The sequence below is a fragment of the Ambystoma mexicanum genome, chromosome 10, assembly GCF_040938575.1.
Source record: "Ambystoma mexicanum isolate Mex_15411 chromosome 10, UKY_AmexF1_1, whole genome shotgun sequence".
Taxonomy (NCBI): Eukaryota; Metazoa; Chordata; class Amphibia; order Caudata; family Ambystomatidae; genus Ambystoma; species Ambystoma mexicanum.
Window position 1 is genome coordinate 317,245,382 of NC_090932.1, and position 23,315 is coordinate 317,268,696.

At 48.4% G+C, this 23,315-nt stretch overlaps 1 protein-coding gene across 2 annotated transcripts in view; it reads left to right on the plus strand.

Annotated features, from left to right (window-relative positions):
- The window catches only part of ADAM9 (ADAM metallopeptidase domain 9), a 1,404,333-nt gene that overhangs the window by 443,600 nt on the left and 937,418 nt on the right, over positions 1–23,315 (plus strand). For both annotated transcript variants that reach the window (XM_069617919.1, XM_069617920.1), the window contains exon 7: positions 1,389–1,454. In XM_069617919.1, the coding sequence (XP_069474020.1) occupies positions 1,389–1,454 (66 nt within the window). The remainder of the gene's footprint in view (positions 1–1,388; positions 1,455–23,315) is intronic.

Sequence of the window (23,315 nt, forward strand, 5' to 3'; positions counted from 1 at the left end):
GGGAAGGGCAAGAGTAATGGACGTGAAGATGGTATAGAGTTGCAGGTAGAGGAAGCAGGGGGACGTTGTGTGGTAGAATCTACACTAGATCGAGTTGTAGGGTAGCCTGCATTTACATCACAACAAGAAGCAGGGTTTGGATAAAAGTCTAAAGCCTATGATGCCAGGAATGGATGAGACAACTTTTCCTGAATTGTTTGACCTGAAAGATTTCCTCTGAGGCCAGGAAAACTAGTCATCTGCATCCCACAGAGAGACATTTGGCGAGGGAGGGGCTCCTCTGGAGGAAGAGACTGAAGCCTATAAAGGAGAAAGACCACCCTGATATCTTGTTTGCTTGGAGAAATCCCACTTGTCAGCAAAATCTTAATAAAGGTATTACAACCTGACTTCTGGTTTTTGCATCCTTCTGTATCCCAGGTGGAATCCTATAAGAGTGCTTAGATCTACTTTGAGGTACATTTCATTATGGGTTTTTCCTTTTTTTTTTAAAGGTGTTCTGTCCATATACTGCCCCCAACCCTTTCCCGCCTCCCCACGCCTCTAACCCCTCTACATGTATCTATTTTCTCCTCATGATAAATGCTACCATGAAGTGTAACAAACTACTTTGTAATTTGTTGATGAAACCACAGTTTAAGACAGAGCCTATCAACATGGACATAACCTGTGTCTTGCTGTCTGATGTGATGGTTCGAGCGCTATCCTGCCACTTCTCCTCCATGTAGACAGTTGCGTTCCTTTCATAAGACAACTGAAGTCAGGATAAAGGAAATGTATCCATAGTTGTGCTGCTGACAGGACACCTAGCATGTGCATTACTTGAGAGTTTGATGCCAGTCACTGAAATGACTAGTTTTGCTGAAGAGTTCCCCGGTTGGCAGGTTGTTTCTGGTACAACTTCAATTGATATTCATTGAAGCATCCATACAAAAATGTGTGGCGTGTTACATTTACTGCGGTAATGTGAGAAGATTATCTATGGGACTTTTTTTGGATACAAATATTTTCCTATTTCAACACATTTTATTTTATTGCATGCAGTAAAATGTAATTTAAAAAGGTCCCAATAATTCCTCCAAAATATCTCTTTCTCTTAGGTGCGTGCATACAGGCTTTTTTTGTTTGTGTTTATTTGGTGGTTTATATCGCACCATATGTATACAAAATTCCTCAGAGCGCCTTCGTGTGGTTATTCAATTATTGTAAGAGAAATTGTCTTAAACAGTTGAATGCATCTTCTAACTCAATATTGCACAGAATTTGATCAATTAACAAATTATTCTCAGGTATTAGTTTAAGAACATTGATATTCACAGATTTTCTTCTGAGAATTACTTGTCGAATGTATGAGATTGGCTGACTTAAATGTTTTTTTCTGTTTGCAGAGAAAAAGGGCCATCCTGCCACAAACTCGCTATGTTGAGCTGTTTTTGGTTGTAGACAAAGATCGGGTAGGTTTTGTTTTATCGTTTTTTAAACAATTTATTTGCATTAATGTTCGTACCACAGTCTAGAGATTTAAAAAAAGGTTATTTTCGTCTCTGTTTTCTAAAATTGTCTTCTGATTTAATGTAGATGATAGTTTGGGATTTGCACTCTCATGTACTTGGCATGGAATGGGTTTGTTATCTAGCTTCATGACCAGTGGATAAAGAAGATCATTGTGTTACTATAGCTAAGACTGGGTTTATAGTGAAAATGTCGACTGCAAAAATGTCGAATTTATTTTTTGGGAATGTGTTTTTTTAACAACATTTGTTTTAATGGGGGGGTTCCCCCCAACCCCCTGTTTATTTTTACTAGCTAGACCCAAAAAAAAAACATACAAATAAAAAAAACACATTTGAATTTTTTTTCGACATTTTTTTATCCGACATTTTTGCATTCGACTTTTTGCAGTCGACATCATAACTGGACACCCTAAGACTGCTTAGCTCTAGTTGCAACTGTGTGTAACTAGGGCATTTGTGTCTCTTATTGATGGAAATAATCATGAATATTTAATGACAGTGATGCAAAGTTGTTATATATCTTGTGACTTAGCGTTAGGGACCTGGTTGTTACGACTAACCAATTAAGAATGTTTGATGTTACACTGGTGAACAAAAGTGGGCACTTGTTTATTAATGTATGCTTTTTCCCCTCACTGCTAAGTGTCTTTTTTGCTCATGTTGATAAATTATACAAAAGTGGGCACTTGTTTATTAATGTATGCTTTTTCCCCTCACTGCTAAGTGTCTTTTTTGCTCATGTTGATAAATTATATAAATGCAAGCAAATGATAAACATGCAGGACAACTGTCTAAACTCTATCAAAATCAGACACATCAATCACATTATGACTGAGTCTACTTCTTTATTGTGCGAAATTACATTGGACAACACCATCACACTTGAGCCAAGGTCCACTTTCTCAACTCTGCACTTTATTACACCACATCATACCTTACCTTTGCCCACATAAGCATGGTTTTGATATCAATAGTAATATCTAGACTGGAATATGCTAACAGTATTTTCTTGGGCTCCTGGACTTCCTGATGGGAAAACTAAAGAGTTCAAAATGCAGCTGTCCGATTCCTCCTCATGATGAAGAGGTTTGAATTTACCATCATTACGTACTCTTCATTGGCTACCCATCAAAAAAAGGATTCAGTTGAAAACCCTGTGCATTGCCGATTGCTCCCACCAGGATGGGGCCCATTATCCCATAGAAGGACATTTCAGCACTACACCCCTTCCAGAACATTTGAGTCCAGCAACTCTCCACTATTCCTAGTGCCTAACTTCAATATAAACCATCAAGTAGGAGCCTCATTCTCAGATTTGTCCAAGAACTCTGCAATATCCTACCTAAGCATCTTTGCTGGGAAGTAAACCACCAGCCATTCAGGAAACAGCTCAGAACTTGGCTCTTCAACTAACCAATTAGGACAAAACAGCAAGATATAAGGAGCTAGGCAGTAGATAATCCTCCGTTCCCGGCACCATGCTGAACAAACAAACAAGGAGTCTTCCCGCCGCACAAACACTCTATATTACAAGAGCAATCTTCGTTATCTCCATTTAGTGAAGAATGTTCACCCCAACTTACTATGAACAGGCGATTTTTCCCGGATAAATTATATGGCACCTCAATGAAATATTCCCTTTAACATTCAAATTGATAACCAACTGTGAATCCAATTTAACATAGGTCAATCAACGCAATGTCTAGTGATTGCCATTCATTGGATACCCATTGGCTTAAGGATCCCCTGCCGTGGGACACTGGACCCCATTACAGTCCCTCAAAGAAATCCACTACTGCATGCCAGGAAGTGACAAAAACCCTAACCTCACCACCACCTCCCTCACTACTAACTGCTCTCAAATAAAATCTTGCAAACTTACACTCCACTCACTCCTATCAGATGACACACCAGACAAGTGTAGGTTTTTTGTGTTTTTTTTTGTCAACACACCAAACATTGCAATAATTAAGTCAAAATCGGCAGCAAAACATTTACAAATTGCACTCCTTAATCCCGCTCCCACCCACCCCCTTAACTTGAGCCAATGTGTCTATGTCATCAGCCTGCGCTTCGACCGGCAGGCCTATCGTTATCAAATTATCCGTATCATCATCACTATGATCAGGCAGGGGGGAGCCCACCATAGTTGCCACCAGCTGCCTCCATTCTATTAGGGGTCCTACCTCTTCCTCCCCTCCCCTACAGACCGCATCAAACCAAGCAGCTGTTTCTGCCTCTGCCCATTTCATGAGGTCCGCCCACCACAACTCCATCCTTGGCCTCTGCGCAGCCTTGCAGCACATCGCAATCCTCCGTTTGGCAAGGATGTATGCCAGGTCTTTCATTTTGCTAATGTGCCTTAGATTGCGTGGCCTAGGGAAACCCCCCAGCATGCATGCCCAGGCCGATTCCACTTCCAGCGTGATGCCTTTTCCGGCCAAGCGTGTCTTCAGTTCTAACCAAAATCTTCCCACCTCCGGACAGGCCCAGAACATATGTAACATTCCGGCTTCCTCCTCCCCACACCTGGGGCATCTCTGAGTCGTCTGACCACCGAACCTGGCGATCTTCCTGGGGGTGAGATATGCTCTAGGCGTGACATATAATTGGATCTGCTGGAGCCTTGTGTTCCGGGACACCTTTTTATGATATCTTTGGGCCCTATCCCAGAGCCCATCCGACATGGGCTCCCCCACCTGTTCTTCCCAGAGCAGTCTCAATTGAAGCAATTCCCTCCCCACTTTAGATCCCAACAGCTCATATATCCGGGATATCTCATGCCCACCCTCTGAAATGTCATATATTGTCTCCATGGCGGCTTCCGGTTGTTCAGATAGCACTACCACCGGCCACTTTTCTCGCACTCGTTTAACCATTCTGGAGTAGGTTATATACTGCCCCTTATGCACCCCGGTGTCTTCTATCAGTGTCTGGAATTCCAGTGCCTCCCCCTCTTGACATATGTCTCCCAGGGTGGCCATACCCATCGGTACCCAGTACTTTCGGACCACGTGTATCAATTGGGGGTCCTCTCTACATAGCACCACCAGTAGTACCTGCATAGAAAACGGGCCAGTTATCCCACCATCTTCCATGCCCTCTGCTACATCTCCCAGCCAAGCACCAGCAGCCTCACCATCCTTAGAAGTCTTGGCTTGGACAGCCATACTACTTCCCTTAGGAAGAAGGGAGCCGGTTCCATGCACAAAAGCCTGGTTTCCGCCATCTCCTCCTCACACAGCCACCTCGCCACATACTGCAGCTGTCCCGCCAAATAATATATCTCAAAATTTGGCAGGTTAATTCTTCCCCTGTCACACAAATTCTGTAGTTTCCAGAGAGCCACCCTGTTCCTGGAGTTATGCCAAATAAAGCCCCTGCACAAACGTTGGAGACTTGCGAAAAAGCGCCTAGGGATCACATGCGGGATGTTTACAAAGAAATGTAACAGTCTGGGCAAGACTACCATCTTAAGTAGAGCAGCTCTCCCCGTCATGGCCAAGGGTAGTCTGGACCAAAATACCATGCTATTTTTGATGCCTTCTACTGCCTTTTCTGTGTTATGTTTATGTTCTTCTCTCACCGTATGGTATATATCAATCCCGAGGTATCGGAATTACTTGGTGCGCCAGGGTATTGGTAATGCCGGCAAGCCCCTGGGTGGGACACACCTGTATCTCCCCAGGGGGAATATGCTGGATTTCTTGGGGTTAATCGCTATGCTGGAGAGAGCGGCGTACTGCTCCATTACTTCTAGAATGTATTGTATGTTCTCTTCTGGGAAGCGCAGATACAATAGTATATCGTCGGCATATAGCGAGACGAGATGCGGTCCCCCTGCAGTACGGATCCCTACCTCTTCATACTGTTGTCTCAGACAGACGGCCAATGGTTCCAGCGCTAGTATATATAACATGGGCGACCAGGGGCAGCCCTGTCTAGTGCCCCTGCTAAATTGCCATTTATCCGATATGGTAGCCCCCGTTTTAACCATAGCTATTGGGGAACTGTATAGCATTTTAATCCACCTAAGGTACCCAGGCCCCATTCCATAGCCTCCCAAAGTCGCCAGCAGCCTGGGCCATCTTACTGAATCGAAGGCCTTAACCGCGTCTAGCGAGACGATCGTCAGTTGGCCCGGGTCCCCCTTTGTTTGATCTATAATATGATGCAGTCTTCTATGGTTACCCGTTATGTTCCTGCCTGGGACGTAACCTGTTTGGTCAGGATGTATCAGTTTACCAATGACTCGCTTAAGCCTGTTTGCCAGCACTGCCGTAAGGATTTTGCTATCTTGGTTGAGCATCGATAGGGGTCTGTATGACCCACAATCCGTGCTAGGCTTACCTGGTTTCAGGAGCGGAATGATCACCGCCTCTCCCAAGGACTCCGGCAACCCGCCCCACTCATACGCCTCATTGAGCATAGCCAGCAACGGGGGGAGCAGCTCCTGCTTGTAGGCCTTGTAAAATTCACTAGGGAGCCCATTTGACCCCAGATCCTTACAGGTGGGCAGGTGCTGAATCACTAGCTCCAGCTCTTCTATTGTAATTGTGGCATCTAGGTCCACCCGTTCCAAGTCATCCAAGGTGGGCAGGCCTATATCCTCCAGCGTTTCCGGGATTCCATGGTCCCTCGATCCGCCAGGGTCCTCGTAGAGGCGTTTATAGTATCCCACTCAACTCATCATTCACTCCCTCCTGGGTATTCTGGCTCTGGCCTCCCTCCCCCTTAATTTCCCTGATCACCGGCCGTGGCGCCTCACTCTTATATAGCCAGGCCAGAAACCTGCCCGGCTTGTCTCCTCCCACATGCTGTCTCTCCACATATTTATTATAGCTTATTTTACATAGCCTATCCCAGAGTTCCCCGCTAGCCTGTTGCAGCTGCCTCATCCTGACCCCCTCTTCAGTAGAGATGCCTCCCCTGAGCATGATGTCCTCCAACTCCTCCTCTGTTCCCCGTTGTTCCCGCTCTATGTCCCCCTGGAGCCCTCTAGATTTCGAAATGGCAACCCCCCGCACTACCACTTTGAATGCCTCCCACACGGTTCCTATAGATCAAACACTGCCAGTATTGATCTCGAAATACTCTGTGATCACCTCCCTTAAGTCCTCCCGGAATCCCGGGTCCTGCAGAGCCTCGGCTCTAAGCTTCCAAGTAGGAATCCGCACCCTAGGAGGCTGGTGTCACCACTCCAGGACCAGGGGGGAATGATCCGAGAGCACCCTGGCCTTATATTCCGCGCTTCTCATCTCTTCAGCCATTCCTGTAGTGGTGAACACGTAGTCCAGCCTCGTGTACAGATCGTGTGGCGCTGCATAGTGCGAGTATTGCCTATCAGCAGGGTGCAGTTGCCTCCTGACATCCACTAGGTCGAAGTCTCTCAGAAGGGCCTGCAGTCCCTTTGCAGCCGGAGTGGGTTTATCTAGCTTGCTGTCTGATCTGTCAACCTTAGGATTAAGCACACAATTAAAGTCTCCACCCCACAGGATCCCGCCACCTAATAGGGGGCTAATCTTGCCATACAGAGTCCGAAAGTAAGCCGCTGTAGCCTGATTGGGGGTATATAAGTTTACGATACACACTTCCCGGTTTTCCAACATACCCCTCATAACGATCATCCTGCCTTCCGGGTCTCTGTAGCTTGAAGCAGCTGAAATGGCACGTGCGGGCCACCCAAGTGATAACACCTCTAGCGTAGGCCGAATATATGTGGCTCCAGCCATGCACCCCTTCCACTTCCTTTTGACCACCTCCAATTTCTCCCTAGTGAGGTGGGTCTCCTGCAATAGTGCAACATCTATCCTCATCCTCTTCAGGTACATCATCACCTTGTTACGCTTCAAATAGCTGTTGAGGCCCCTGACATTCCAGGTGGCCACTCTAAGGCGCCCCAACGCCATGGATACGATGTCCCGCCCTCCATATCCCCACGCCCACCTGCCTACTAAGATTCACAATTTGGCTCGTAAACCCTTCCCACCCAACAACCGTCCCTTTCCCCAACTTCTCAACAACAAACCCCTCCACAACTCCCCATCCCTCCCCCAATCCCTTCCCTTCCCCAACAAATGCCCAGCTCCATCCCTGGATCTCAGGCAACCCCGCGTTTGGGTGTCACTGGAATACCAGTGACATAACTAAACTATTCTAAATGGGGGTTTGAGGGCTAGCTCTGCGAGGCTCTCTTAATGTATTCGCAGTCTCAGTGCTCACGGATCAAGTCCGATTAAAACTAATCAAGCCCGCCCTTGAGCTACTGCTAGCATAATAGTCAAGTCCCATAGTCTTAGGCTGCGACCACCACGGTGCTGCATACACGATTTACTTATCTCTTTCATCACCTTCTCCTGTCTGGATGCCCGATTCCTGGGGGCAGCTCTGCGCGTCGAGCAACCCCATCGCCTCTTCCGGAGACTCGAAAAACAAGGTTCTGTTTTTGTAGAACACCTTCAGCTTCGCCGGGTGGAGCAACATATACGTGTGGCCTGCTTCACGCAATCTTCTCTTCACCGTCCCAAAGTTCATGCGGCTGCGTTGTACTAACAGGGTATAATCTGGGTATGCGGTTATATTTGCCGTACCTCTCTGTATTGTGCCGCCCTTCCGAAAGTGCTCCAGGATCCTTTCACGGTCTCTGTAGTTCAGTATCTTGGCAATCAACGGCCTAGGGGGGTTACCCGGGGCCAGCTTCCTCGTCAGGGCCCTGTGTGCTCTTTCCACCGCGAACCCCTGGGATAACACTCCTCCAGTTATTTCCTGCAGTAGCATGGATTCGATGGACTCCGTAGGGTTGGATCCCTCAGCTCCCTCTGGCAAGCCAACAATGCGGATGTTGTTCCTTCTGGCGCGTCCCTCTGCCTCTTCTGCCCTGCTCTCTAGGTTGCCCACACGTTGCACTAGGGCGTGAAGGTCTGCTTTATGAGTTTTGCAGTCCGCTGTGTTCGGGCCTACCTCTTTTTCCAAGTTTTCTGTGCGTTCCGCCAGTGACCTGACATCTTGCTGTAGAAGGTTCACTTCCTCCTGCACTGCACCTACTTTAAGCTCCAATGCCGCCTTCAGTTCGGTCATAGCCAGTGCCAATTTGGTCTCCCAGGCCACTTTAAGGTCCGCAATCGGCGCTATGACCTCCTGATTAGTACCTATGGTGGCTGCGCTTCAGGTCAGTGTTTTGTCCTTATTTCTGGCTCCTTCCGGGCCCAGTGGTGTCCTGGCGTATTCGTCTAGCGTGGGCTGCTTGCCCTTTGTTCTCAGAGGTTTGCTGGACATGCCGTTGTGCCGTCGATTCGTGGGCAAGCCCCGCCTCTGGCCTGCCTCAGTGGGACCAGATAACTTTTACCGCCAGGGCCCGGACAGCCACGCAAAGAGAGTCTTGGAGCACCTATGCGCTGGTAGAGTGGGTTATGTCCTCCCACGTAGGCATCTAGGGCTGCACTCCGATCCGGCGCCCACCCATGCTGTGGACCAGGCACCTTGTGTTCAGGAGGCTGTGGACCAAAACAACTTCAGCCGCTCTCCATATGTAATCCGCACGTGTCACACTCTTTATGCCCGCCCTCCCTGTGTAATGCACGCTAGGTGGTTGAGGCCTTTTGGGGTGTTTGTATCCACTGTTCAGTCCGTGCCTGTAATGCCCACAGCACCTCTCTTCATTCAGGATCTCCTCTCCGCATGTGTCCCTCCATCGGCAAAATACTCTCCTATCCACCGTGGGGTGGGGAAATGTTATGAGCCCTTTATTTAGGACCCAGCTGGCAAGTCTAGGTAAGGGTAGCACTGGCTGTGCACAGTTTGTGAGCTCACCTCTCTGATCCCCTGGGAGGCAAGTATTGGTGTTGAGTTGGCCCCCTGCTTTGTTTCCACTTCATCACTGTGCCCTGATCCACGCTCCTCTGCCAGCTGTTGTCTCAGCAGCTCAGGACGTGTAATTAGCTAGCGGAATGTCCCCTCTCACTGTTTCATAAGGCCAACTCACTGACCCAACAGGGACCATCCGCGAAGGTATGCCGGTCCGCTCACTTCCTCTTCCATCTCCGTAGCCACTTGCCGGCTTGTCTGTGTGTCCATTCAGCGCTCCCCAGCTGATTTGCCTCCTCAGCCCCGCACACTAAACAACAACTCCAGGTCGCTCTGCCCGCCTTCTCGCTTGGGCAGTTCGTGCAGGTCTGTCTTAACAGTGAGTCCGAGGACCGCTGCAATATGCGGCGCACATTGGGCGCCTCACATGCAGCCCCCGGGCCGCCTCCGGACACTGACGTCCCCTGGCCGGGAAGCCTGCGGGTGGGCGCTGCGGCACCAATGCCGCAGTCCCCACCTCCCAGCGGACCGCACGGGACCGGAGTCTGATGCTCGCCCCCTCTAGCCCAGGAGGTTCAGGGCTCTTCTTCGGTTTGGGCCGCGAGATCCGCTTCACCCGCTACAGCCCGGGCGCGGTCCTAGCGCCGGCCATCCATCCGCCTTGCACAGACTCCGTAACTCTTCCTCCGCAAGTGGGACCAATCACAGCAATGTTCGCCTCAAGGACCTTGCCTCGCGGCCATACACACGAGGGGTGCCGCAGCAGGTCTGCGTGTTACTCCTTCTTTGTTTGAGCGGCCACCATTTTGTTTCGGCAAGTCTTCGTCCCCGGGACCGTCTCTCGCCGCTATCTAGCGTTCCTTAGTTTGTATGGGCTTCAGAGTATCATCAACAGCTCTGTATCTGTTCATAAGCAGATACCTATGTTTTTATCTCCAAAGGGCTAGTGCAACTGCACTTTTACTACGGATGAATTCAGGATCTCCAGGAGCTCCTCCAAGAGCACATCTGCTCACATGGCCTTCAAGCCACGCCCCCCCAGGCAAGTGTAGTTAACAGACATCTCTATTCATCTCTCACAATAACCATGTCGATCAGTGCCTCAGGTAAAGGGTTGTCTTTGTGGCTAACAAGCATCTTTCTATACCCATCACCAGAGAACACACAGCTTTCATACACACAGTTAACTGGTACTTCCCACCTGCATCCATCAACCCATTGTTTTTTCGCATCTACTTTCCTGCTCCCCGACAAACACTTCCCCCCCTTTTCCTTCCGGAGTCATGCACAGCTAGAGCAACATTTTAAAAAAAAATAATATTTTATTCATTTTATTCAAACCAAACAACAATACAAACAAATCCAACACGCAGTGTAATTTACAACAATTCCATTAGACACCATTTGTATTTCCATTTTGCCACTGCTCCCCAAGTCCCACCCTCCATCATGAGCCTATTTGTACTTCGCGTTCAGCATCTGCTACATGTGGCCGGGTCTCACTATCTTCGGATTCCGTCAGGTCCGATATAGATCCGAACAGTTCCGCTATTAATAATTTCCATGCCGTCAAGGTACCCACTACCCACTTCTTCCTCCCCACTCATGCTGCTCGCCTCCTGCCATACTACCGTTTCAGACTCCGCCCATTTCTGTAACTCCTTCCACCATACCTCCACCCGTGGCTTGTGACATTTCTTCCATCCCATGGCGATCCTCCATTTTGCTAGCACATATGCCAAGTTTCTCAGTTTCTCAACATGTTTAAGTTTCCGTGGTCTGGGGAACCCTCCCAGCAAGCAGGCTCAGGCCGTATCTATGACAAGCGTGACCCCTTTTGTCGCTAATTTTTGTGCCACTTCGCCCCAGAAACTTTCGATTACTGGGCATGACCAAAACATGTGTGTCATGTTAGCGTTTTCCATGTCGCACTTAGGGCACGCCTGTCGCCCAGCGTTCCGGAAATTAGATATCCTCAGAGGGGTCATGTATGGTCTATGCGTTATGTACAGCTGTATTTGTTTAAGTCTAGCGTTTCTTGACACTTTTTTGTGATATCCCAGGGCGCGTTCCCACATCCCATCTCCCATTGGGGCCCCCACCTCCTCCTCCCAATCAAGTCTCAGATGTGTCAATTCCTTCCCCACCTTGGTCATCACCATCTCATACAATCTAGAAATCTCATGCCCCCCTTCCGAGATGTCATATATTACCCCCACAGTAGCATCTGGTTCCTCCGCCAACACTGTTTCAGGCCACGTTTTCCGAATTTTCTGAACCATCCTATGGTATGCAACATATTGGCCAGTGTGTAATCCCACCTCCTCCCCAAGTTCTTCGAAATCTCTAATGGTCCCCTCTTGCCAGATGTCCCCTAATGTTACCAGCCCCACCGATTCCCAGTAGGTTCTGATAATCACCCTCAGCTGCTCGTCCCCTCCAGCTAATGCGACCAGCGATACTTGCGATGAGCACGGGAATGGGTCCTCCATCATCCGACATGCTCGATGCCACATTTTCCACCCCATCATCATCATTTTAGGGCGCTCCTTCATATCTGTCTCAGGCAACCATATCATTTCCCTTAAGTAAAATGGGGTTCAAACCCCCCCCAAACAACCTATGTTCAGGAGTCACTTCGTCGGAGAGCCAATTGGCCACATATTGTAATTGACTTGCTATGTAGTAGACCTCAAAATTGGGCAGCCTGATACCTCCCTTTTCGTAGAAGTTCTGCAACTTTCATAGCGCTACTCTATTCCGGGTACCATGCCATAGGAAGTCCCTGCATATACTATTCAATTCACTGAAGAACTTCTTGGGTATCATATGTGGGATATTATTAAAATAATGTAAAAGCCTAGGTAGGACCACCATCTTAAGCATTGCCCCCTGTCCCATCATGGCTAGGGGCAACTTCTCCCAAAACTTCATGCATTTCTGGATTTTCTCAACAGCTACCACGGTGTTGTGCTTATGTTCCTCTTCTGAGGTGTGATACACATCTATGCCAAGGTAACGGAAAGAACCAGGCACCCATGGTATCTGTAACACCGGCAACCTTTCCTTCGGGGTACCCTTATAGCTACCTAGGGGGAATATACTGGATTCTTGAGGGTTTACTGCAATGCCGGACAACCCAGCGTATTTCTCCATCACTTCAAGGATATATTGAAGATTCTCTTCCGGGTATTTCAGGTACAGTAATAAATCATCTGCATATAAGGATATTAGATGCCTCTCCCCCCCAACCTCAATACCTATCGTATCGTACTGTTGCCTGAGGTATATCGCTAGGGGCTCCAGGGCTAGAAAGTAAAGCATCGGGGACCAGGGGCACCCCTGCCTGGTACCTCTACTAAGCTGCCATGTCTCGGATATCACTGATCCCGTTCGAACTCTGGCTAACGGCTCACTGTATAGCATTTTCGCCCACCTGATATACCCCAGCCCTACTCCGTAACCTCCCAGGGCCGCCAGCAGCCATCGCCACTTAACGGAGTCAAAAGCTTTTACTGCGTCTAGTGATACAATCGCCATTTCGCCTTCATTTCTATCCGCCCAATCGATCACACAGTGGAGTCTCCTATGATTATGGGTTATATTCCTGTTCGGAACATAGCCCGTTTGATCTGGGTGGATTAATTTACTAATTACTTTCCGCAATCTGTTTGCCAGGTCAGCCGTCAGTATCTTGCTGTCCTGGTTCAGCATCGATAAAGGCCTGTAGGAGCTACAACTATACCCCGGTTTGTTGGGTTTAGGAAGCGATATTATGGTTGCTTCTCTGAGTGACTCCGGCAACCTTCCCATCTCAAACGCTTCGTTAAGCATGTCTAGCATTGGGGGTAGTACTTTATATACTTTGTAAAATTCGCTAGGGAACCCGTCTGCTCCTGGGGTCTTACTGGTGGGCAACTGCTTCACAACCTCCTTCAACTCCTCCAGGGTAATTGGTGCATCAAGCTCTTCTCTCTCCTCATCACGTATCTTAGGTAATCCTATATCTTCTAGTGTTTTGGTTATCTCCTCTTGACTACTTCCCTCCTTGTCCCCGTATAACACCCTATAATAATCCTCAAATTCCTTGTTGACTCCTTCTTGAGTGTCTACTACATCGCCATCTTCTCTAGTTATTGTCCTAATCGGGGGTCTAGGGGTCTCCCTCTTGTACAGCCATGCTAAAAGCCTACCCGTTTTATCTACTCCCGCATGCTGTCTTTCTAGATACTTTTTATAATTGAGGTTACAGAGCCTTTCCCAATCTTCCGCGCATTGCTGTTGTAGTTTAAGTACTAGCTCAGTGTCCACACTGTCACTTCCTAATGTTCTTTCTAGTTCATCTTCAACTCTTTGTAGGTCAGCCAGAACCCCACCTTGCAGGCCCTTTGACTTAGCTATGGCTGCCCCCCGCATCACCACCTTAAAAGCTTCCCATAGTGTACCCGCCGAGTCAACACTACCAGTATTCGTTTCAAAATAGTTAATGATCTCATCTCTTATGTCCTCACGAAAGACTGGATCTTTGAGTGCCTCCGCTCGGAGGCGCCACATCGGGATCCGCGCCCTCGGGGGGGCAGTATTGTCACCCAAGAATCAGGGGCGAGTGATCCGAGAGGACCCTCGCCTTGTGTTCTATTTGAGTGCTCTCTGCTACCACATCCGGCGTGGCAAAGACATAGTACAATCTCGTGTGTAGCTGCTGCGGGGCAGAATAATGCGAATATTGCCTATCATTGGGATGTTTTGCTCTCCATACATCTACCAAGCCGAAATCATCTAGCAACACCTGCAATGCTTTGGCCGCTGGGGTGGGCCTCTCAATCCTGCTGTCAGATCTATCCACCTTGGGGTTCATTACACAATTGAAATCCCCGCCCCAAATAACCACGCTTCCCACACACATACTAAGACTGGTGCACAGAGTCCTGAAGTATGCCGCCGTGTTATGGTTAGGAGCATACATATTCACGATGCATACCTCTTTATTCTCCAACAGCCCTCTCAATATAACCATCCTCCCGTCAGTTTCCGCCATTTCCTGCAGTAGCTGAAACGGGACATGAGGTGCCACCCAGACAAGCACTCCCCTAGCGTAAGCAGAGTACGACGAACCCACCACAGTCCCTTTCCATTTTTTCCCAACTAGCTCCAGCTTCTCCCGCGTCAAATGCGTCTCCTGTAACAATGCAACATCTATCTTTTGCCTTTTCAAATACAGCATGACCTTATTCCTCTTCATATAACTGTTAAGTCCCCTGACATTCCACGTCACTATCCTGAGATCTCCCATAGCGCTTTGAAATCTTCCTCCCTCATTTCCATCCGAACCCTCCCGGTCATGCTATGCAGATACAACCCTCCAACTCTTCCATGTAGGCTCATGTTCAAACTTAAACCCCCCAAAACTATGTACACCCCAAACTTCCCACCTCCCTTCCCTCCCCCCACCCAACCCCTTCCCAACAACGCCCCCTCCAACTGTTGCCTAGCTCCATCTCTGGATCTCAGGCACCCCTACATCTAGCCCCATCCAGCACGAACTTATGCTCAGGGCTCACTAGGGTAAAGTCGCCCTAATGGCCACTTAACTATTAGTATTTCGGGGGTGGGTTGCCTCCATCCTATTGCTCCTATTAACAAATGTATTAAGCATTGTGTTAACCCTATGCAGCTTCCAATTGCAATTTACCTACTATATTCCAGTCCATGACGGGCACCAGGCCCGAATGCTATCCAGTGTTCGACCAGTCTCGCTTCCCGGTATAATCCGGTACCCCCAATGTCCGTGGCACCAGTTTTTCAGCCATCCTGTTCCTGTTGGTCACGGTCCACTTCTTGTTCCGAGCAGCCCTGCAGATCCAACCACGTTACCACCTGATTGGGAGTGTCAAAAAAGAGCGCTATGCTCTTATGTAGTACCTTCAGCTTTGCCGGGTACAGGAGCATGTACTTGATGCCTGCTGCTCGCAGCCTCCTCTTGACTGCCATGTAGCTGTATCTCAGTCTCTGCACCAGCAACGTATAATCCGGGTATGCTGTAATGTTGGAGGATGCTCTCTGTATTGTCCCACCTTTACTAAAATATTCCAGGATCTTCTCCCTATCTCTATAGTTCAAGATCCTCGCTATGATAGGTCGCGGCAGAGCCCCAGGTCGCGGTTTCCTCATCAAGGCCCGGTGCGCCCGCTCCACCGTGAATCCATGCGAAAGCTTATCTGCTCCTATTTCTTGTAGGATCATGTTTTCAACATAGTTTGTAGGGTCTTGACCCTCCTCCCCCTCTGGCAGGCCACCACCCGTATGTTATTTATTCTCGCTCTTCCCTCCGCTTCTTCCATCCGATTTTCGAGGTTAGCAACCTGCTGTTTGAGCACATGAACTTCCTTTGCATTAGTTATGCTGACATCAGTATTGGTCTTTACTGCACTCTCCAGCCCACTGGTTCTCTCTGCCAGTCCCCTGACATCTTGCCGTAACAGGGCAAGTTCAGTCCCAACCGCATCAATTTTGCCCTCCAGGGCTGCTTGTAAGTCCGCCATTGCTGCGCCCCACTTGGTGCTCAGCTCCGATATAGCCTCCAGGATTTGGTGCTTATCTCCTTCTGGGGCTTCTTCGGCAGTAGTCGTGGACGCGCTCCGCTCCGATGTTGTGGGGGTCCTCTGCGCTTTCGCGAAGACCTCCATTGTGGGTTGTCTGGTCTTGGTTCTCAGACTTTTCACCGACATGATGCAACCTTGCAAAGGCCGATGGTACCTACAAGATGCATATACCCATTTGCTGCGTCCCAACCCTTACAAGGCCGCTTCACGGTCCACCAGTGTAATCCTTTGTTCAGGATCGGTCGCCATTTTGTTTCGGGCGTACAGATCTCGGCGCCACTTATTGTGTCCGTATTTGCTCATCCACTCCTTGGTGCGGCTTCGGGATGTAATCCCTACGTGCTCGACGCTTCCACCTTATTGTGTGAACGCTGTCCTTCTTGTACGTTTCGTGTATACATCGTCCTGGTCTAGTGGGAGCACCAAGGACGTTCCGCCCATCCCATGGCCCAGTGGCCCAACGCTGTGTACATCCTCTCGGGCTATTTGTGGGCTTCTCTCCGGTAGTCGGCCACTCACTGTTTCATCCGCGCTGCACGCCTGCAGTCCGTTCACTGCCCGCCTGGCACCCGATTTCAAGTGCCGTCGGGGGTCCCTTTGTGTAGGCAAGCCACCATCTTAGTATCCATTGCACCGCTCTCGGATCAGGACTCGCCTAATTCAATCTGCTGTGTCCACTTTCTCTCGCCGATACGCTCATCTGCTGCCTGAGGTATTCACCCAGATACAGTATCTTTTGTCGCTGGAATCAGCCGTCAACACATGCGTTTTGCTTCGAATCAATAAGTCGGATCACGGAGCTCCAAGGAATCGCAGCCTACTCCATGGCTGCTTGGCCACGGCCCTCCAGCTAGAGCAACATTATTGCCAGATGGGGGCTTTATAAAACCACTTACCTTTCCTTTTTCTTGTTTGACATCCTTTTCGTTGTTTGCCCCATCAACCACTGATGTACTTCTTTTATGATCCTTGAAAATCATGAATAAATCACCTTTACAATATTGGATATGAATGAACCCAAAGAAACACCATAGGACATCTGTGTTAACAATAACCGCAAACCTACATGACAAGTTAATTGCAAATGCAAAGTTTTTGACACTCACAGTATCCAGCCTGTAATATATGTTTTTGATATGTGTTCTCTAGTACAATAGAATTGTACGTTACATGTGTTTGGTGGAATTAAACTATTACTTTGATTTAGTGGAAACTGGCCACCAAATCTATTTGCTGATTTAGCACTTCTCCAGAATTTCTACAACACAATTATAAAAACAAATGTTCAAATATCCACATAACAATATCTGCTCTGTTTCTGAGCATACATCTAGCAGGCTATCTAACCTTTGAAATCAGTGCCATTTTAGACACTGGCTCCTTATCTGACCTGGCCCCAGTGTCTTGCCCTTCTTCAGGCCATCAACCACTACTTTTTCACTTTCCATGGAGCTTTGGACACTGGCTTTTTAAATAAGACTCCCCACTACTTTACAGTCTATGCACCAAGATGCCTCTGGCTTAATGTGTGGTGTAGAAATAGATACTGTTGTAAAGATGATGGCATGCATATAATGGAAGAATCATGGAGACATCAGGGTAGAATTCCTTTGTTTATTAAGTAGGAAGGAGCAGAGACCCAGAAGACACTTTACAGTTCGTTCTCACATTCCTAGTTCTCCCAATAGAGCGATAGATGGAATACAGGGACATTATGGTGATGCAGGAGAAGCATAGTAATTAAACCGCACTGCCCCTCGTCAGACAATGGAAACAAGATTAGTGAGGAGGGCTTGACACACACATCCTAATCAATCAAGAAATCACATAACGAACACCCAACAGACAAACAAGCAACATATTAGCGAATTACCCCTAAAGTAATTTAGTAAACTAGGCGTTCCCAGCATAACATATGCCGTTCTAGCATATCTTGACAGTGAATATTGGTTGGTAATTCATAGGGTCACTTCTAGCCCCGTTCTTAAATATTGGAACCACTGATCACTTCAAGGAAGGGGAAGTAAGTTCCTGTGAGTTATTAATGGTCACCACTGACCGCTTCCAGGAAGGGGGGGGTACGTCCTTGTGACGTATTAATGTTCATTGAAAAGGCTAAACATATAGGTAACTGTCTTCTGTATCAGATGGAATGGGAGGTATGTGTGTTATAAGAACAGTACCTAAGTTCCATCGATTACACAGGCCTCTATCATGTGTCTTTGTAGACAGGTATACTCCTACGTCCCGTCCCCTTTCCTCCATACTTATGGGACATTCCTCCGTCCTGTGGGACGGGACCAGATCGCTTTGTAAAAGCACCCAAACATTTTTCTAAATGTTAGTCCTTCCGTAACCCCGCCCTTCTCGGCTCTGCCCCGCGCATCGCGCATCAGTCATTTTTTCCGCTCTTTCGGGACTGGACGCACTTGCATCCGCGGAAGATCTTCTTCCCTTTTTCCTCCTCTCTGGCTCTCGCTAGCGATCGTTTACTAGTCTGTCTATGTCGTTCAAACTAGACTTTCCAGATTGTTCATCGTGTCACCGACGCTTCGCGAGGGCGGATCCCCATCCTCTTTGTCTAGAGTTTTTGGGTCCGGATCACCGTTGGGACTCTTGTTTTTATTGCGATTCCCTTTCGGTCCGAGCACTTCAACGTTGGTTGGAGCGGTGGGAGGAGGTGTTTCGACGTACTTCTCCTTCGAATTTTCAAGCGTTTATTGACGAAAAGAAGAAACGCCCGGTAAGTTCTTTACTTTTCAGAGCACCACTGGTGGGAGATACCTTTCCGGGTTCTTCCCGAGCCGGGAGGAGCATCAGCCGCTCTGTCACCGAGGATTGCCCTGAGGTGCCTTCTGGGCCTAATAATTGTACCAGCGTTTTCTCCGAGGGTCTCCGTAAGGGGCCTGCGGATACCGGAGTACGCTCCGAGGCCCCTCCTGTGGGGGCTGCGTGTAGAGCCAGTTCTACTGAGTCGTAGGGTACCGGAGCTCGCTCTGAGGCCTCGTTATTGGCTTCCCTCAAAAGTACCAGGGTGTGCCCCAAGGCCTTGGCTGGGCTTGGTGTTCCCGAACGGATGTTCGAGGCCCGCGCTAGTAAGGCTGTTACCGGACCTGGGTCTGAGGTCCCTCATACAGAGGCTAAAGTTACCAACATTTCTGAGAGGCCTGGCAAAGCCTTATCGGTGAAAGTTGTTTCTCACCGTTCCCGCTCTTGTGGCGATGCCAGAACTGTTGAGGGGGCAAGGAGTGAAAATTCTTCCTTTTACCGGCAGTGCCGAGGTCCTTCCTGTGAAGGCTAGTTTGACTCTTGTTTACTGTAAAAACATTCCAGGCCTCATAGTACGGGCTCAGCCAAGGTTCCTTATGTAAAGGCTAAAATTAAGACCCTTGATCCATCGACGGGGACCCCTGCCTCACTTCCTCACGTACCGCAGTTCCCCTCAGGTGATGGCAAAATGGTGGCCGTTCCCGCCACGACCACGCCGGCCTTTTTGGGTGCTTCCCCTACAGAGGATCTATTATGGTGGGTCCTCAAGAAACTACCAATGGGCTCTGCTACACAACAACGCCTTTTGAATCTTGAAAACAGATGGATTCACAGGCTGGAGAGTTGTGATAATGGCCTAAACAAACAATTTTCACCACTCTAGTTACAATACCATCGATCTTTTTTGTTACCACCAGTCCTTGTCACAGCCATCGCTGTGCAGGCATGGGGACCACTCTGCTGTCTGACCCCAGTGCTAACATGGGGAGCTCTTTGCTGTCTGACCCCAGTGCTATCACACACTTGCCTTCGTGTTCCACACGACTCCCGCTAGACGCGGACCAGTGGATGCACACTCTATAAAGGATCAAACACGCTTGCACACACGAAGAGCGTGACTAATGCCTTTTATTTTGCAACACTTTCTTTTTTTTCTCCGGAGCCGCTTCAAACTTGGAGGGAGGTACTAATACACACCCCCGTGTGGTGGACCAATCAGGTGAAGCTTGAGATGCACTACCCACTGCTATCCGGGTCCCACCTACAATTGTGATTGGTTTTCTCTCCTGTATCGCGCTGCCGACACCTCCGGGTCACGTGACCCGTGACAAGTCTTTCTCCTTGTTGCACTTAGCAACCAGCCTCGGCCAAGCCAAATCAAGCTTGCAGCCGCAGGCCGTTCCCGACACCTCCGTGTGGATGACTCAGCGCCCTGTGCAGCCCCAAGTGAGCCGTATTCTGGCTTACTGCTATTTAAAAAGTAAGCAATATGCATAATGCTCCTTGTTACGGCTGTGGTTTTCACTATAGACTATGCTGCATTCAGAGGCAGCCACTACTTATATGTAGGTTTATATGTACAGAGACTAATGTGCTCCCCTTCTCTACTATATTTAGTTTCTCAGTATTTACTACTGAATCCATTTGACTGAGGGATCGCGCTCGCCGCTCTTCACACAGCAGTCATCTTTTCTTCACTTGTGTAGGAGTTCCACTGGTAGGTTGATCACCGTTTTTTCTATACTGTGCATCTTTCCCCAGTGGCAACAGCGCAGCCCCAATATGCAAGAATGATTGCTCTATCGAGCGTGTATACTTATTTATTTATTTATTTATTATGTTTAAAAGTAGTTTTTCTGCTACTCATTTCCCTAAAGTTTGTGAGCATGCACGTTGCACCGTAGCATCCGCCCATCTGTGCCTGATTGAGCTCAGGCTTACCGTGTGTCTCTCGGCAGTCTCGGTGTTGGTGTATCGAGTCAGCTCTGAACAGCACGTCAGTTTCTTCTTCCAGTCCAACATCCATGGGGACTGGATAAATTGAACCCCTCCAGGTGAGGAATGGTTAAATCTTAATTTTTTCCTCCCTAGGGGTTCTCCTTCATTTGTTTGGTAACACATATGTGTTCTAGGCAGAACCTTTCGTGGCTTTTCTAAATTTTAAAGCAAGCTTGGGGTGGAATGGTAGATGTATAATCAAGCATGCATTTTGACCACTGTTGCCCATTATTTTCAGTTGGAAACTTCGTTTTTCCTTTCTGTGTTCTCTCTCTTTTTCCCTACAGGGTATCATGTATTTGCCCCCGAAGAAGGTGGTAACACACAACCACCGAAACTCCAAAAAAGATAAGGGGGATTGGCTTCCAGATTCTCTGCCTTTGAAAATTTGGACATTTGTTCCCTCGATTGGAACGTATTAAATAATTTGGCAGCAGACACTATATTTTGAAAACTGTTTCTGTCTAAATCTGGTTTATCCATATATGTTCTCTGTTCCCCCTATATGCGTAGGCAAACCCAGTGGGGGTTTCCCATATATGAGTCTCATGAAAAGATTTCTGGAAATCATTTTAAAAAAAACCTTCAGACTCATTTCGGAATAAATGTTATACTAATACTAGACATTTGAGGGATTCCTAACCTCTATTTGATTTGTTCAGATTGTTTCTCAAATCTGAATACATGAAACTGTCACTATGAAACTGTTTCATTTATCCTTTTCTTTTCCTCTTTTTAAATCGGAGGAGCTTTTCCTCTCTTGCTCTCTCCCCTTGTTCTGAGCACTGGGTTTTTCGTTTACTTACACTTGCACATATCATTATCCCTTTCCTTCATTCTTTAACCTTGGTTATGTGTAACCATATGTTTGATGAATGATGTATATAATTGTTTCATCTTCTCTCTCCATGTTTACGATTCGGTGTATAACTTTTTCGTCCTTTTCAATTCTGTTATTCAACATATGGCAATCTTTGTTTGCAACGTTTTTAGCATTAAAACAGTATAATTTATACACTGAAAATGTTGTGGTACATGTGGTCATCTTGTGTTTCTACATATTTAACCATGCATGAATATGGTTGTAACTAGAGGCGTGATTTGATACAGGAAAAAAAAAACATTTACCGAAAGGCACTCTGCCAATTCAGCACACTAGGGAAGGTGCTGAGTGCTTTGTTCCTTGTTTTGCAGCATTATCTTGTTGTATCATTTAGCACTTCTGGGGATGGGCCTGTGTGGCAACCCTCCCTTTTGCATCCCTGGAATTATCCTCCTTATGAGAGGCCTCTGCCGGTAGCTCCAAAACCGTCTCCGGAGGACGCCTTTGTCGGCAAATTTCAGACGCTGATGCATACCGACCCCATGAGAGAGTATTTCAAGGGTCATTTTAAGGAGATATGCCCGCCTGCACCTCCGGCTCCATCCACTCCGCCGGTGGCTCCGCCGGCGCCGCCCTTGCCTGCGGTGCCTCACCTGATCCTTCCGCCCTTGCCTCCATTGTGCCCTGTGGGCAAGGCAGTGCCTGACACGGTTCAGCAGGATCCTGACCTGTTGGGTGATGCGCAGGGCGATCAGGACAGCGAAGACCAGCCCCGCTCTATTAGAGCTTTTCATGACCGGGTACTGGACATGATGTGCCTATTGGATGTTCCGGTGCCCGAGGCACCTGCTCCGCAGGAGGGTGTGCTTTCAGGGGCGTTCACCCTGTCTCCTTCGGAGTGTACCGGCCTGTTCTTGTAGAAGGACGTTTTGGCCGAGGTCCGTAGGGTCTGGGAAAAGCCACACTCTGGACTTTTTGTCAATAAGAAAATTGACGCGCGATACAGGCTGCATTTCTCAGAAGAGGTGGCCCTGTCATCTTGTCCGGCCCCTCTCCTCCACAGTGGTGGCTGTGGCCACTTTACAGTCCAGGCCTGCAGCATCCTCTTCTACGATGGCTACTCAGGTTATGGGAAAGGAGGACAAGCTCCTCGACTCCCTTGGGAGGAAGATTTTCGCTAACTCAGCCTTGCAGCTCCGGCAGGCTAATGCGGAACTAGTGTTAGCGGGGGCGAATATGAAGATGTGGAAAGGTCTGTCGCAGTTCGAGGAGTTCATTCCGGTCGAGAAGCTGGAAGAATTTAGGGTGGGTTTATCCAATGCCAGGGTCTTGGCCCAGGATCTGCTTGAGGCCGCGGCTCATCATGTCGACACGTCGGCTCGTGGCCTTATGCTGGGAGTTGACACCTCTCAACAGGCGTGGTTGCATGCCACCAAGTTCTCAAAGGAGGTGCAGGACAAGGTGTTGGACCTGTCGTTTGACGAAGGACTGCACACAGACAGCTAAGTCCTTGTCCGTCCTGGTTAAAACTCCTTTTAGGACCCAGAGACCGTTGTCGCAAAGTCGGCCCTCCTCTGGTTCAGGGGGTTTCTAGACCGGAAATCCCGCAGAGTGGATACTCCTTCGGGTAATAACCGCCGGAGGCAGCAACGGACTCGGTTTTTCTCCCGCTCCTCAGCCTCCTGCACAGGTTCAGGTGGTAACACCACTGAAAATCCTGCCAAATGAGGGTTCTACGCACTCGCACGAGGCCCCGGTGGGAGGACACATTGCGTCTCATTGGGAGAAGTGGCAGACCATCACCGA